Raw genomic sequence first — 17230 nt, 5'->3', positions numbered from 1 at the left:
GAGCAAACGACTTGTATTCAAGCGTTGCTTATACCTCAGTAAACTTCTGATGCTATTGGTCACCTAAGGCTTTCAGCGGTCACCTGTTTGATATCAAGTGAAATCATGTGAACTGATATGTGGCTACTTTTTTTTTTCTTTGGCTTCAATCTCGATATTTAAGCTTTATATAGAAGCTGACATCTAAATCTAAAAAAACCCTTCCAGATCAGAAGAGGCAATAATCATCCAGCATGAATTTAGACTATTGCCACACCTTATTCCCCCAAATTTATGTGTTTTGTACTCCGTTACTATCCATGGTGGAATTAACAAGAATAAATGAGACCATTTTGGATTTTCCCATTCACACAAGCAGTTCTCACTTCTACAGGGCATTGATCCTTTCTAATCTTGGACTTCAACATCTATAACTGTGGTCCAGACACATCACCCAAGGAAAAAATGAGGAATGCATGAGTTTATGAAACATAATCACCAAAGAAAATTGAGACTACATTGCAATTATATACCTTTTCCTTATGTTCTCTGTTCTTTGAGTGAAAGGGTTAAGAATTAAATTGTCCTCCAAATACACATACATCCTGAATCAAATCCCTTGAAATAAACAAAAGCAAAACTGCAACAGAGATTTTAGAAGGACCATCAGAACAAACCTCAATGTGGATAATATTTTGGTGGAAAATAAAATCAGTTGAGTGAAATACTGGTTACCTGGGGGAATTTCTTTACCTGTAGTTTTAAATACGTTGACTGTTTTTCATGTTACCAAAATTAAATGAAAAAGTCAATTTGTGCCTTTTGTAGTATTGTTTCACAGTCCTGTTCACCCCAGGAGTTAAGACCAGCTTTGTAAAACTACATTTCCTATAAGTCAACTGGGGTCTGTATATACTAATTACATACATTTCTACTGATGTGATCAACATGTGTCTTACTACAAACTTACCTTTCCTGATTATGATGAATCTAGAAAACTTAAAGTGATGAGTCATTTGAAAGATAGGATTTTCTTCAAAGGTAGAAGGCTGGAAGGTCACTGGCAACCTAAAAATTTTATTATTTGTAACATGTATTCTTCAAAAGCACAAACTCTATAAGACACAGTAAGAAATAAATATTGCAAAATCTCTTTAGTCTTGCTTAAATTTTGACATACCATGTAAGATTGTATATCCTTAAAACAACACAATAAATGTCAAATAGATCTAGTGAGCCCAAAAGAAGGATTTTAAGAGTGATTACCTGCACATCAGTTGTAGATGGTCTTCAAGGTAGTTTTAAATTACTCAGGAAAATGTCATGGTCACACATACCCCCCTTCAGTTACAGTTGGTAATGCTTCACTTGCGTTTATGGTTGAAAATATGAAACTAGAAAGCAGTGATTGAAACAAACCTAAGTACATTCTCCAAAAGTATCTACAAGCACTGCTTTCCTTGAATTTCCAGGAGGAAAGTAGCACTGTTTTGCTAAGTGAATGAAGATTTAAATATTGCTGAAAATGATCCTGATTCACACAGAAGCATGTATTCACTCCACAAGTCAGTGATCTAGGATTTTAAATGCCAGTATAACTCCCTGGCACCTGCTCATACTCAGAAGTAAACAAGAACGTTTCAAAATATACGTGCAGTGTGTGTATATATATATACATATATATATATATATATATATGTATATATATATATATATATATATATATATATATATATGCCCTAGGAGTCACTCACCTTCTTTGAGCGTATGGCTGCAGGAAATTTTCTCTGCAAGAGACATAAACAGAGAGGAGATCAGAAGAACTTTTTGACTTTGAAATTTTAAGAAATTGTTTTCCCAGAAGAATTTCTTAAGAAATCCTCAGCAAATAATACTAATCAGCTGCCCTAGGTTATATTCCCTAGGCTCATAGGAATTTTCAGGCTTTATCTTTACTTTCTCTTTTAGCATTAGCCAAGTTCTGGGCACTAGAGACTGCTATTGTTATTCGGATCCAAAGTAGATAAAGAAATTCTGCCAGTTCTGATCAATTTCTTCCTCTGAAAAGCAGGATGGAAATTTGGGTAATCCTATGGGAGCCCTGGGATTCTTTTGGAGGAGGTCCCTATTTCCAGAGAGGAGAAGGTAAAAGAAAAAGAGAGAGAGAGAGAGAGAGAGAGAGATCCAGAGTCCTAACAAAAGTCATTAACAAAAGCAACATAAGATGCATAATATTCAGTTAACAATTAAGTCAAAGACTGTCACCCCACTATTCCCCTGGACCAGTAGCCACACTCTACAGTAATTAACTGTCATTGCTACAATGGAAGGTTGGGTTGTGAAAAGAAAAAAAAATAGCAAATTAATTAAAACTTAAAACAAATTCCCCACTCCTATCGGTAGATTTGAAAAGGACCCACCAGGTTTGGTGAAAAGTATTGGAGAGTATAATGAAGTTAGGAACCAACAAAATATGTACACATCTATTCTAATTATTACCAGGCACTTTCCTTTGTGTGGTTACAGGGCTGCAAGGTGTATAGATTCAGGATCATGTGCACTGAAATTCGGGTGGACTCCCTTTTTGCACAAAAAGTCTATATACATATGAGTTCATTTAAGACTTCAGAAAATCAGTATTTTGTAGCATCCCAGCTAGATCAGAACAATTCACTTAGTAAGCTAATCATAACATTTATAAACATTTTTTTAATTACTATATGTCAATCACTGTTTTAAGAATTTTAAGTGCATTATCTGATTTAATTCTTAAAAAAAATTTCATGGTAATTATTGCCTCTATTCCTCAAAGCAAAAAAAAAAAAAAAAAAAAAAGGAATCTTCTAGAGTTTAAATAGTTTGTTCAAGGTAACAGAGGTGGTTTCAAAAATGATAACAATATGTCTGGTGTTCATAACATACGTAGACGTCAAGTGTGTAAAAATGTTCCATCAAGGCTGGAAGGAAAGAAATAGAAGGATATTATTGCAAAGCTATCATACTGTACATAAAATGGCATCATAGGAACACTCAATTGATTCAAGAGAAGGAAGACAAAGAAAACAGAGAAGAACAAATAGAATTAATAGAAAGGTATTACAAGATGATAGACTGACACTCAACCTTATCAATAATCGCATTAAATGGAAATAGTCTAAACAGTAAAATTAAAAAGCAGACCTTGTCAGGTAGTATAAAAAGACAAAACAAAAATAAAAAACCTCTACAACCTAACTACATTTTGGATACAGAAAATTGTATTTTACATATGAAGTTACAAATAATAGTTTAAAGGTAAAAGGATAGAAAAGATAAATAATGCTAGTGAAAAGAGATGTAAAGGGTTTTTTTTTTATTTTATCAAAGATAATTTAAGATTAAAGAATATTACTAAAGATAAAAAAGTTCATGTCATATGGGAAAGGGGTCCAGTGATCAAGGAGTCATAACTACCTAAATGTTTGTGACCCCAATAACAGGGCTTCAAAATTCATAAAACAACAACTTATAGAATCTTAAGGGAAAATAGACAAATTCACAATATAGTTGAATATTTCAGAACTCATCTGTCAATAATTAATGGAACAAGTAGAAAATCAGCAAAATATAGTGGATGAGCAAAACCATCAACTGTCTTGACTTTTGTCTACATGAAGTACTTCATATAACTCTTTCAGAATACATATTCTTGCTAAGTGTACTCAGAACATTTACTATGACACATCATTTTCTGGGTCCTGAAGCAAGTTTCAATAATAAAAGGACTCTAGTCTTTCAAAGTATGTTTTTTTTTTTTATTACAGTGGAATCAAATTAGAAATAGGAAGAAATCTAGGAAATCTCCAAATATCTGGAAATCATATAGCACACTTCCAAGTAACCTCATGGGTCAAGAAGAAATCAAAAGGGAAATTAGGAAGTCCCTTTATATGAATGGGAAAGGAAACAAAATATATCAGAGTTTGTGGGATCCTGTGAATACAGGACGTGGAGAAAAATTTATTGCACTAAATATTTATACTGGAAAAGAAGAAAGGTTTCAAATTAATGTCCTCAGCTGCCAGTTTAAGATTAGAAAAAGAAGAGCAAAGTACACCAGCATGAAAAAAAGGACATAATAAAGATCAAAGTAAACATCCATGAAAAACAAAAGAAAAACAATTGGGAAAATTGAACACAAAAATCTATTAAAGAAATTCGATAAAGTTGATAAGCCTCTGGCCAGATTGATCAGGAGCACAGAAAAGAAGACACGAATTATCAATATCAAGGATGAGAGAATTGGCATTACTACAAATTTTGCAATATTAAAAGTCTAAATAAGAATAGTATAAACTATTTTATGTCTAAAAATTCAGCCACTTAGATGAAAATCTTCAAGATGGGCAAAATGTTTGAAAAGACATTTCACCAAAAGACATTACAGCATTTTAGTCATGTCAAAATAAGTGCATGAAAATCTGCTCAACGTCATTAGTTATTTACAAAATGCAAATTAAAGTAGCAACAAAACATCAGTTCACAGGTTTCAAAATGGCGAAAATTATGAAACTTAGTATATGAAGGGCGAAAGAGCAATGAGAACATTCATAAACTTCTTGTGGGGAGGTACGCGGGTATAACCACCTTGAAAAACCAGTTAGATGGTTTCTTAAAATGTTAAACGTATACCTACAGATGACCAACCATTCCCTACATAAATATTTGCCTAACAGAACTGAAAGCATATGTTCACACAGAAACTTACACATGAATGTTTTCGAGCAGCTTTATTTGTAAGAGCCAAATAGTGGAAACAAGGCAAGATTGTGGAATTTGCAGAGTGGAATACTACTCAGCAATAAAAAAGGAATCAACGGCTGAAGCATGCAACAGTATGGATTAATCTCCAAATAATTATACAGAAAGAAGCTGGCCAACATAGAATATATACTGTATGATAAATTTGCGCAAAGATCTAGAGGACACAAACTCGTCTATAAAGACACAAAGCACGTCGAAAACTTTTCAGAGGGAGGGATACACTCACCATCTCGATTATGGTGGTGGATTCCCAGGTGTATACTTATGTCACAACTTAATGAGATTGGACATTTTAAATATGTGCTGTCTGTTGTAGGTCAGTGATACTTGAATACAAGTGTTAAAAGTAACCTAGGACTGAGGAAGAGTACCCAAAGAATGAACTTGGAAGAGGAGAACCATTGCCAAGGTTGGGATTCAGACATGGTTGGAAAAAGTGAGATTGCAGATGCTGCCACAAAAGCCAGTCACCCAGCAAAGCGGGACGTGCCTCTCGAATGCAGTACTGTGCAGGCTTCTGGATGGCTCTGCTTAGCTTGAGTGCAGAGAAGCAGCTAAATGGGGGGCTGCGCAAGGCTTGGAGTATGCAGTGGTCTTTCACAGAAGAGCCTAGTAAACAAACTTGCATGGCTGTAGGCTGGCTGGTGCTGAGTGGGGAGTGCTCCGATATAGTCAGGCCTTGTGAACCAAGAGGCTCTCGGCAAATGTCTGCTTCCGAGGCACCAGGAGGGTCAAGTGCTAATGCGTTTGCCTGCTCTCTCCTTTTCATGATTGTAGTTCCAAATTTCATGCCATGTAATATCCTTTGTAAAAGCGCAGGACTATATTTTAATCTATTATGATAATCTTTGTCTTCCTACTAGAGAATTTAGTCCATTGTGTTCATTTTGTCTTATATATTTGGACTACCTTCTTACCATGACTTTTGCTCCTTTTTTTTTTTTTTTCAACTTTTCCCAATATGTCTATTTTTTCCCTCCTTGGTTTTGGTTTTTTTTTGTTTGTTTTGTTTTTTTTTTTTTACTTTTTAATTGGATGGGTCTCCTTTCATTCCCCCCAGTGTATTTTTACCTGTCTACCTACTGAACAACCTTCCTACCGGCCTGTCTCTTTCCTGTTATTTTAGCTACATGTAAGAAATCATGGCTGTACATTGATGCTAAAAAGTGTCTGAACCTGACATTATCACCACCCCATCCCCATCCCGCTGAATGGTACATGGTACTTACAACCTTTTTCTTCTGATCATTTTCTTCCATCTCATAATATGTCGTGGGCCAGGATCTTGTCCTCTCTTCTATGTTTCATCTCATGTTTTAGACAAGATGGCTATTTTAATACAATTTCTAGGTTTATAAATAAGTCTACCATTTCCATCATTATCCGTTCCTCCAGGGATCCTCTTTCTTCTCAGACTTCTTCCCTTTTAATTAAAACATCCTTCACAACTTCTTTTAGTGAGTGTAGGTTTGTAGTCAATTCTTGGTTGTTTTTCACTTTTGTTTCATTGAACTGAAAAGTCCTCATTTTACTCTTCTTACAAAAATACAGAAGCCAAGGGTGACATTTTTCTTTTAGTACTTTCATTATGCAATTCCATTATCTTCTGTTTTCTATGCAATGCTTTTGTTTTCTACTCAATGATTTAAGTTATTATTAATTGGTAATAGTGTTTTCTATGATTCTTCATAAGAGCAACTCTTGGGGCGCCTGGGTGGATCAGTCAGTTAGGCGTCTGACTTTGGCTCAGGTCATGATCTCATGGTTTGTGGGTTTGAGCCCCGCATCGGGCTCTGTGCTGACAGCTCAGAGCCTGGAGCCTGCTTCAGAATCTGTGTCTCCCTCTGTCTCTCTGCCCCTCCCCTGCTCATGCTCTGTCTCTCTCAATAATGAATAAATGTTTACAAAATTTTTTTAAAAAAGCAACTCTTTCTCCCTCCTCTGAATATTTTCTAAAGATTATTTTCATCAGTTCTCAAAAATCACTAATACTTGTCTTTTTAAAAATATTTTTGTCTCACTATTACCCAAACACTAGAGTCTGACAAACATAGGTTGCTTTCTCTTACTTCATTCATGGTGTCTCCTAAGAGATCTATTTTTTTTCTATCACTCTCTTCTCTAATTCTGTGTTCTGGTAATTTGTTAACATCTGAAATTTTATTTACTGAGTTTTTCTTAAGATATAGCTACTCTGTTTTATCCATCAAGTTTACAATTAAAATATTCTTTTTTTTATTTCCTAAATTATTTTAACACCCTGGACAATTTTGAGAATCCTAATACAATATCATGCTTTTCATATTATTTTTTTATTTTTATATAATAACTATAATCATATTCTATTTGTCTCTGATAACTGCCATAAAAGCTGTCATTGTATGACATATTCCGCTTAAAGCTGTTTCTCACATTACTTCCTCCTCTATCGGTAGTTTTGCTGTGTGATCAGGTACTTTTAAACAAAAATTAAACATTACCTCTCTCATTTTGTTCTGTTCAAGCCTGCTTATTCTAATTATGGCAGAGACAGTAGCCCCTGGAAGATGTTATTTACTATACTGTGCATTTCTGCACATGTATATGGATGGGTGACAATCCAATGATGGCATGTTATGTACAGCCTACCTTTCTTATCTGGAACCACTGCCTTTATTTGGAGCCCCCCAAAATATTTTTTTTCACTTTCAGGAGCTAAATAAAGAATGTTGCTAGTCATGCTCATTATGACAAGCAAATTCATATATTCCAGTGAATATCTTACATATTACAATTTCCCAATTGTGACCACTTATGTGTGAATCTTGCTAGCATAACCTAATGCTCTGTTTCTGGGGGTTGTTCTGAGTTATGAATGATCTTCTAAGAGTTTTCTTCTTTCTAAGAGCTGTGTATCTATGATAGACAGGTTGGTTTGTATTAATTAACATATTACATACCCTATTGTGAGGGTCCTAGAAGTGCCAAAAGTTTTACATATTTCTAAGCCATTTATTGCATTCATTCTAGTGGTTTTCTATTGATAATTTTTTTATTTATATAGTTTTATGTCAGTAATGTATTAGGAAAGTATTAACACAAGCATGCAACCACTGCCTTAAAATGTTAAGTCTTAATTACAATATAAAGCTTGTTAAAGAAACAATTAGAGGGTCGGTATTCACCAAAAGAAATGTTCATGAATATTCAAAGCAGCTACTCATAATGATCTTAATGGGAAACTACCCAAATGTCTAGAAACAAGGGAATGGATAAATTAACTGTTACATACTCATACAATGAAACAGTATATATCAATGAAGACACTCAGAAAATACACAAAACATGACGAATGAATCTCACAAACGTAATGAGCAGACACTAAGAGTGTGATCAGCATCATTATTTTTCCACAAAATGCAAGAGTATGTAAAACCAGTTGATTCAGAGACAAAGGTAGCAATTACCTTTGGGAGGTTAGTAATTATGCAGAGAAACGAGGAGGACTTCAGGTGCACTGGTAATTTCTAACCCTTCATCTGGTTACTGATTACCGGATACCGCTCAGTTTGTGGGAATGCATGAACCATACAAAAACAAGAAGTGCAATTTTCTGTATTTAGAGTTGAGTAAAAAGCTGAAAAATGGAAGGTGATATTTTATTCAGCTCTTTAGCATTTTAAGGTGTGAAAACACGCATGCTCCATTTTATCTTTTTTTTTCCGGCACAAGAGCCAAATAGTGCTATAATCTTTCGTCTTTAAAATATCATTAATTTCATATCACATAAACACAATTCTTAATGACTATGTCAAGTGGAAGAACATCTGAATAAGAATGATACTCAATTTGTTGGTGAGCTGTTACCATAGGATCATAAAACGACAGAAGGGTGTGCTTCCTGCTTGCCCACTTATCTCTCCAAGCTGCAAGGCCAGGAGCTGATAACAATGGATCTCATGCAAGTCCTGGGTTTCGAGGAACCATGGCCTGAAAATCCGAAAAGCATCTGCAAAACTACTTTCCTTCCAAGAGTATATGACGACACCACACTTTCTTCATGGCTTTCTTCATCTCTGTGTTTCTCAACGTGTAGATCAGAGGGTTGAACATGGGGGCAATGATGGTATAGAAAAGAGCAAACACTTTGTCTTCTGGAAACGTTGTGGCTGGTCTAATATAGATGAACAGTGCAGGTGCAAAAAACAAAGCCACAACTGTGATGTGAGCACTGCAGGTGGAAAGAGCCTTGCTACGACTCTCTGCGGAGTAAGCCCTGACACTGCACAGTATAAAAAAGTAAGACAACATCAGCACGACGAAAGTCACCAAAGCAATTAGGCCTGAATTGGCAATGACTAGGAGACCTATGAGGTGTGTATTAGAACAGGCTAGTTTCAGTAAAGGGTACACGTCGCAGAAGTAGTGATCTATCTCATTGGGGCCACAGAAGGGTAAGAAGATGGTGAGAAGGAACTGGCTGGCAGAATGTACAAACCCCCCAGTACAGCAGGCTGTGATGATTGTGTTACACCTCTGTCTGCTCATGATGACCGTGTAGTGCAGGGGCCTGCAGATGGCCACGTAGCGGTCATAGGCCATCCCCGTGAGGATGAAGATCTCGGTGCCTCCAAATAAATGTGTGCTAAAGAGTTGTGTCATGCAGCTACTGTAGGAAATGGTCTTCCTCTCTGCCAACAAGTCAGTCATTAGTTTGGGTGTCACGGTGGATGTGTAGCAAAGGTCAGAGAGTGAGAGGTAATTAAGGAAAAAATACATGGGTTGCTCAATTAGCTGACTGCCCATGATGGAAATTATTACGAGTGAGTTTCCTATCCAAATAGCAATGTAGCAAAATAAAAATAACACAAAACAAAGGGTTTCAATGTTCTTGTTTTTGGAAAGTCCCAAGAGAATAAATACAGTGACATTATTGCTTTGATCCATGGTCCAACGTAGACAGCATCCATGAAATCATCTGAAATATACAATTCATGAGGCCATATTAGAAGCGTCTCATGGGTAGAATGATAATCATATCCTATTCAAGGAATTTGTTAGCTTTAATATGCCTCATTCAAATATGTCAGAGAATAAAAATCAAGTATTCAAAGGGCCGCCTGGGTGGCTCGGTCGGTTAAGTGACTGACGCTTGGTTTTGGCTCAAGTCACGCATGATCTCATGGTTTATAAGATCAAGCCCCGCATCCAGCTTCACACTTACACTGTGGAGTAGGCTTGGGATTCTCTCCTTCCCTCTCTGACCCTACCCCCACCCCCGGAAAATAAATAAATAAATAAATAAATAAATAAATAAATATTTAAAAAATCAAGTATTCCATTAAAATGACTCTCTAAGGAGACTCCACGACCTAATAGCAAATTGTGATCAATGTCTAGCTTAGTCAACATGATTGCCTGTGATCAATACACAATCAAATCTTAGATGCTCCTGAAAACATGGCACTGACTGTTTAGCAATGTGTGCCACCAAGTATTTTTATAATCTTATGCTCAACCTTGACCAGATATCTTCAAGAGGTCTGCATTTTCATCCTATGTATTTTCAGCCCTAACTTTATACCGTACCTGGCTTCTCTATCAATTCCTATTTAAGTTTCTTCTTCAACCCTTTCTATTACTGAACAAATTAACATGGTCACCCATGCAATGAATAATCCTGCTGTAAGGCAGACAGAATTTTAAAACAAAAACATTAATTTCCATAGTGGAATTTTAAGAACTTGAATGAGTTTAAGAAAAAATTATAGAGAAATAACTTCAGGATGATTCCCCAAATCAGATTATACTGAGATTAGCCAATAAATTAAAGAGGCTATTTTAATTTGCATAAAATTATAATACTGAATATATTACTGGCTTGAATCCTTCATTAAACATACTTGAAATATGTTTCTTATCTTTGGTCAAGCATAAAGGCTTTTTACATAATTTTAAGTCTATAAGTAAAGAAAGGCTTAGAATGTTCTCAAGCAAAGCCATTTCATCAGTCCGTCTGCATTTGTTAGGACTTCGCTAATAATATTACTTAATCTCTATTTGTCTCGGTTCAGAAGGCTACAGCTATGCTTAATTTCCTGACATCAGTTCAACTTCTTCACAGATATACGGCTACTATATTATGATTGCCTGGCACATATTTTAATCTCTTTAAAAATATTATGTGTATAATCGAATCATTCATTGTAATTTGAGGTAAATCCCTGGTTACATGCCTTAATTTAGCCACTAACTTCATATAGGACTTTCACAAGGCAGTTAATTTCTTTTAAGAAGTTTCTCTTCATTTGAAACCTGGGAAAATACACCCTGCTCTATATAATTCAGACTGGTTCTGAGACTCAGCTTTGATTATAGATGAGAAACATCTTTTAAAAAAATAAAATAGTGCACACATGACAGTATTACTGTATTAAAATTAATGTACACAAAGAAAAATAACTTCGAATTACTCTAGTTTACAGAGGTTAAGGCACTTGTACATAGTAGCACATTAGTATATAGCAAACAAGTGTTTATAACCTGAGTTTTCCAACTCCGGTGCTTGTGTTTCTTAATACCTCACTCTACATCCTTTCAAGGGAGAAATAATGAAGCAACAACATAAATTTAACACGAACCCTGGCTGGCCCAACTCGGAAATTTGCATACATCTCTGAGTGTTCCAGACAAAACCAGGATCTCTCCTGAATGGCTCATGGTCCCATTTTAGCCACTCACATTTAAATGGAAAATGTGTCAATGGAAACACATAACTATAAGATAGGCTCAAGTCTCCATGAAAAACCACACGCCAAATCAGTTCAGGATTCTGGAATAAATAAGCCAACTCTAGAAAGAAACAAATGTACAGCTCACGTGCTTTTGTGGGAAGCCATATATTTCTTATTCTCTCAAGCATGAGTAGCGATATTGCACGCTTAGCTATTGGCCACATAACAAAAATAGTTGGAGAAAAAAATTTGAGTGCATGCCCTAATATGGCCACACCTTGCATTTGGGACCCCATACACTCTTGGATAATAAGTTTCTTAGGAAGAATGAAGGCACTAGCCTCTATTATCCTATGTCTTTTCCAGAAATAAAATTACTTTATTTGTGGTCAATGTCTTACTGACCATCTCCCTAAAGTTATAATAATTGTTTCTTTTGATGTGCAGTCATCCAATAAAAAAGGCAGAATTCGCACATGACTTTGATCTCAGTTTTCTAGAATGTGTCATGCTACCCTCAGTAGACAACCAAGATCTTTCAATTTAGTCTTCTCTTAAACCAAAAAGTTTTAGACTATAGAATTCACAGCAAAGTCTACTTTAAAATTAGCTGCTAATTAATGTTTTCCTAACATAGTAGTTAAAAATATTTTTTTCAAAAGTATTACAGATTTATGCAGAATAATGGTAAAAAAAAATTACTCACCGTTTTTTTTTTTCTTTGCACTGACTTTGAGTCTGTCCTTTTATATTTTTTTAATGTCCTCTCTTCACTGAAATTGCATTCTTTAACTATTTGAATGACTATCTTTCAAGTTTCTGATTTGGGATTTTAATCAGCTCAGTGAGTGTTACCCATGAGTTTCACTGCCTAATTTCCTTCGATGCACACATAAAAAGTTAGAAAATTCATGCATTTTTTGTAACTACCACCACCTATCATAACTTCGTTTCAAACAAATGATAGGAGGTCACACCTCAGGAAAGAAAAAAGCTTGAAGGCAAGACGAGTACTTAGTTTTCCAAAACTAGTCAAATCCTAGTTTATACAGACCCAGTATTTGTATCACTGCATTATTCCTCAGGGCTTCAGCCTTGAAGCCAATGCTAAATAAAATTTCAAATATTGTTTGTATCCTCCAAGTACCTGTGTTTCCTCCCAAGGTATTGCTTATTTAGTTTGAGTTAATTATTTTATGTCCCCAAGTAATCAATTCACCGATCATTATCCTCTTAGATCCAAGTTACTACAGCAGATTTACAACCAGATGGCAAATGCCCTGCAAAAAAAGGTACCTCTGCAGCGTGAGATCCTTGGTCCTTGGTGACTGAGATCCTTGGTCCTTAGTGACTGAGATCTGCTGTTGATGCAATTTGACTTTCTTTTCCCCTTTGCTATCATCTGGGGATCAAACTCTAGATCTGGCCGTTATGTTAAGAAATGATACCCTTCCATTCCCATATAGTGTTTTTATCATTCTCTGGGGGAAGAGGATGCATGTATTCTTTAACACACTTCCATTTGAGGTAAGTTTTTTAAGGATGTATTGCCATCGAGGTAAATTTCCATTTAAGGTAAATTAATTTCCATTTAGGCAAACCTTAAGGAAACTTACAGACAGAACTTTCTTTCATGTCCTTTGAGGGTTACGAAAGGCTCACTGAAATAATTTGCCAACAGTGGAGATGAACATTCTATAATTTTGCTCTAGTCTTATGTCATTTTCAATAACCTTTCTTCTGTTTACATTTATATTCAAAACTGATGTTTGATTCTGCTTTGCCCTCTGAGCTCCACTAACCGTAGGAAACACATAGTAAACATGTGCTTTATGTCAGCCATGAATCACTGGTGGGGTTGAGCTTATTTCACTTTATAACAACTCTACGCAATAAATAATATTACCAACCTCATTTCACATATGAAGGAACTGGGACATAACAATGTGATAATACATAGGATTCCTGTAAAACAGAGGTGACACAACGAGATAGAGCACGAGCCTGTGGAAGGACAGAAATGCTATCTTTTGTCCTAAGAGTTAATGGGTTTATAATCATTTGTAATTTTCTACATTAGTGGTTCTTTGGGGGTCTTATTTATAAAAAGTATAAAAATAGCCAGAGGTCATAGCCTTTGAAAATTGGCACAAGTTGTTAGTATGCTTTGCTTCTGAAATACAAATTACCAAGGGATTCTGGGAATCTCCTCATCATCAGTCTATTTCCTACAATCCAACTAAACCTTTCTTTTTCCAATCTTTTTCTCTTGTGGTTAGAGGTCTCCCTCAAACTTGATTTAGTATGTTTTTACATCTCCTTCAGACCTCAGAATTTTCTCCATGGGATCCCCTATCCCTCTTCTCTCTTCTTACATACCTTTGCCTTCACTCTCCCATTCCTTCTAGCTACATATTTGTTTGCTCAAAAAACTCATCTACTCCGTGGATGCTCTTCCCCTTTGAAAAAGAATCTAAGTGTATCTTCCTGGGTCCCTTAAAATACTTTCATATCTATGATGCATTTTGAGCTATTTTGTGTAAACTGTGTCACGGGTGTAAGTTCATTTTCTGTATGTGGACATCCAGTTGTTCTAACACTGTTTGTTAGAAACACTATCTTTTCTCCACCAAATCACCTTTTTCTTTTCGTTCCATTGATCTTTGTGTATACACTTTTCACCAATACCAGACCATCCACTGATAGCACACTATCTTGATTACTGTAACTTTATAGCAATTCTAAATTAATATGTAATTAATTCTAATAATATGTAATTAATTCTAAATTAATAGTAATATGAGTCCTGCAACATGTGGGGTTTTTTAAAATTATTTTGGCTATTCTAGTCGCTTTGCCTTTTCATATCAGTTTGAGAATCACCTTGTTGATATTTAAAAAGATAAAAATTGCTAGGATTGACACCTTAACACTACTGCGCCTTCTAGTTATGAATTGTGTATATTATCCATTTGCTGAGATCTTCTTGATTCCTTTCAATATTGTTTTATAATTGTCTGCATACAGATCTTGAACATATTTCATTAAATTTATATGCAAATAAGTTTTATTATAATTTTAAAAATTTTTATATTTTATTTTTCTATTGTTGGCAATCAATTATGCATGTTGATAGTGTATCCTATGAACTTGCTCACTTATTAGTTTCACGAGATACTTGTAGATTCCTTGAGATTTTAACATAGGCACTTGTGTTGCATAGAAATAAAGACAGTTTTACTTGTTTTTTTACTTTGTATGACTTTTTTTTTGGTCTAATAAATCAGCTAGAACTTTCAGAACAATGTTGAGTAGTCGGTGGTGAAAAAGGACATTTTTGCCTTGTTCTAGATCACAGAGGAGAATAAGTTAGTCTCTTACCATTAAATATTGTATTAGTTCTTTGTTATCCCTAGATATTTTTTATTTGGCTAATGAAGTTCATTTTGTTCCTAGATTGTCAAGGATTTTAATCACAACAAGATGTTGAATTCTGTTGAAAGCTTTTTCTACGTCTCCTGATATGATATCATGGTTCTCTTAATTTGGTCTGTTAATATGATGAATTACATTGATTGTTTTTTAATTGTCAAACAAGGCTTTTATTGCTCAGATGAACCCCCTAGACTGTGGTGTATTGGTTTTTATTGCAGGATCTGATTTACTAATGTTTTGTTAAAGTTTTTCATGTCTGTGTTCAAGAGAAATAATGGTTTTTCATTTTCATTTCTTGTATTCTTTTTCATAAATAGAATCCTGTTGTTATCAAAAATATATTATACATTATATTTGTATTTTTTATTGAAAAAGTTTTTTTTTCAATATGTGAAATTTATTGTCAAATTGGTTTCCATACAACACCCAGTGCTCATCCCAAAAGGTGCCCTCCTCAATACCCATCACCCACTCTCCTCCCCTCCCCCCCCCATCAACCCTCATTTTGTTCTCAGTTTTTAAGAGTCTCTTATGCTTTGGCTCTCTCCCACTCTAACCTCTTTTTTTTTCTTTTTTCTTTTTCTGTTTTTCTTTTTCTTTCCTTCCCCTCCCCCATGGAAAAAGTTTAATGCTGAGTGCTGCTTTCCTATTAACCTGCTACCTCAAGGCATCGTGACACAGTGGAAAGAGCAGAAATGAGCAAGATAGGCAGGTGGATCTGGGTGAAAGCTGAGCTCTGCAACAAACTGTGGTGATCTTAAGGAAGTCATTTTACTTCTTCAGAGCTCAGCTTTCAACTTTGTAAAGTGGAAATAATTACATATACCTTTTAAAGTTACCATTAGGATACAACAAGAAATAAGAATCTCATGCATTACACAGCATGTACCCCTAAAGCAAACCACCAATCACTATTAAGCTACCCATAGTAGGTGTTAACTGATATTATTTTCTTTATTTATTAAAGAAATGACAATTCATTAAGCATTCTGTAATGGTATACTTTGTTCTTTCTTTTATTATGCAATGTTTCAAGGTAGTATAGTATCACACTTAAGAATTTCAGCAAACTTGGGGCACCTGGGTGGCTCACTCAGTTAAGCATCAGACTCTTTGATTTTTGGCTCAGGTCATGATCTCACAGTTTGTGAGTTGGGGCCCTTGTCAGGCTCTGCTAACAGTGTGGAGCCTGCTTGGGATTTTCTCTCTCCCTCTCTCTCTCTGCCCTTCCCCCCCCCCCCCGCCCCACCAAAATAAATAAATAAGCAAACTTAAAAAACAAAGAGTTCCAGCGAACCAATGATGAGACTTGAGTTTGAATCTTAGCTCCACTGCATGCTGGTGAGTCCATTTGGACTGAATACTCAGTCTCCTTACCTTTACAAAAGAGATGAGAAATTCATGTAAATTGCCTCACAAAGTACTTCAAAAATATAAGCAATTACATTTACATTTACCTATCAAGAATCCCATATGACATCTTTTTTTTTTCTGAATTCCTTTGGTTGTAAATATGCCGAATCTCCATCAGTTTATACAAAGGCAACGTCAACACAGAAACACCTGCAGACATCTGCTTTCTGCCTTTTACACTTAACCTTCCCAGCCAAATAAGCCACAATAATATTTATTTATATATATATTTATTATTATTATGTATTATTATTTTATTATATTAATATATATATTAATATAATAAAATAATAATGTGTGCCCTCTAAGTCATGCCAGGAAGCTAAAGAAGACATCTGGTTTCAGCAAGGTGCACAGCCATGTCTGAGCTAGTGGCTCTCCACCCTGGGCAAGGTCTGCAAATAGCTCTGTTAGTGAAGCTGTAAGATTCTTGCCCATCCCCAGTGAGAATCCCAGTGTAACAGAAATGCCGAAGTAAGCACCATTTGGAAACACTCCTTTGCATCCAGTCAGTCTTTTGCCTGGATTAGCCTCCAACTCGACTACATTTTGAGGAGCCACGTAAGTAAGTTCACAGGAAAGCCGGGCCAGACAGAAAGAACATGATAGAATCAATATTCTTGCAAGGAAGGGTCCCCACTTTGTTATGTCCCTGAAAGACAAGCTTACCTTGTGGTTAACTCAGTATCATTTACAACTTCAGGCTTCAAAATGGGCATGAGAATGTGAGGACGTAAAAGGGACTTGATCAGCTTGATCAGTACGAACAGGAGGCCACAATGCCGAGGCAGCCGTTTCCGGGGAGAAAAGGAGTCCCCAGGCAACCAGGGTTCTCCTCATGCTTCTGCCAGACAAAGAAGATGCAAACCTAATTTCAGCCCTGAGTC

At 35.6% G+C, this 17230-nt stretch overlaps 1 protein-coding gene across 1 annotated transcript; it reads right to left on the bottom strand.

Moving 5' to 3' along the window:
- Nucleotides 1–8778: 8778 nt before the first annotated feature.
- LOC131488803 (olfactory receptor 4P4) lies at nt 8779–9708 on the bottom strand. The gene has a single exon (XM_058690642.1). The coding sequence runs from the start codon at nt 9706–9708 to the stop codon at nt 8779–8781; it is 930 nt and encodes a 309-aa protein (XP_058546625.1).
- Between the last annotated feature and the right edge of the window lie 7522 nt (nt 9709–17230).

Source organism: Neofelis nebulosa, chromosome 10, assembly GCF_028018385.1.
Source record: "Neofelis nebulosa isolate mNeoNeb1 chromosome 10, mNeoNeb1.pri, whole genome shotgun sequence".
Classification (NCBI taxonomy): Eukaryota; Metazoa; Chordata; class Mammalia; order Carnivora; family Felidae; genus Neofelis; species Neofelis nebulosa.
The sequence above is the reverse complement of the archived record's forward strand: the minus strand, read 5'-3'. Positions and strand labels throughout refer to the sequence as shown.

Coding starts and splice junctions, on each gene's coding strand:
- LOC131488803 (XM_058690642.1), bottom strand. CDS start 9,708: ATGGATCAAAGCAATAATGTCACTGTATTTATTCTCTTGGGACTTTCC.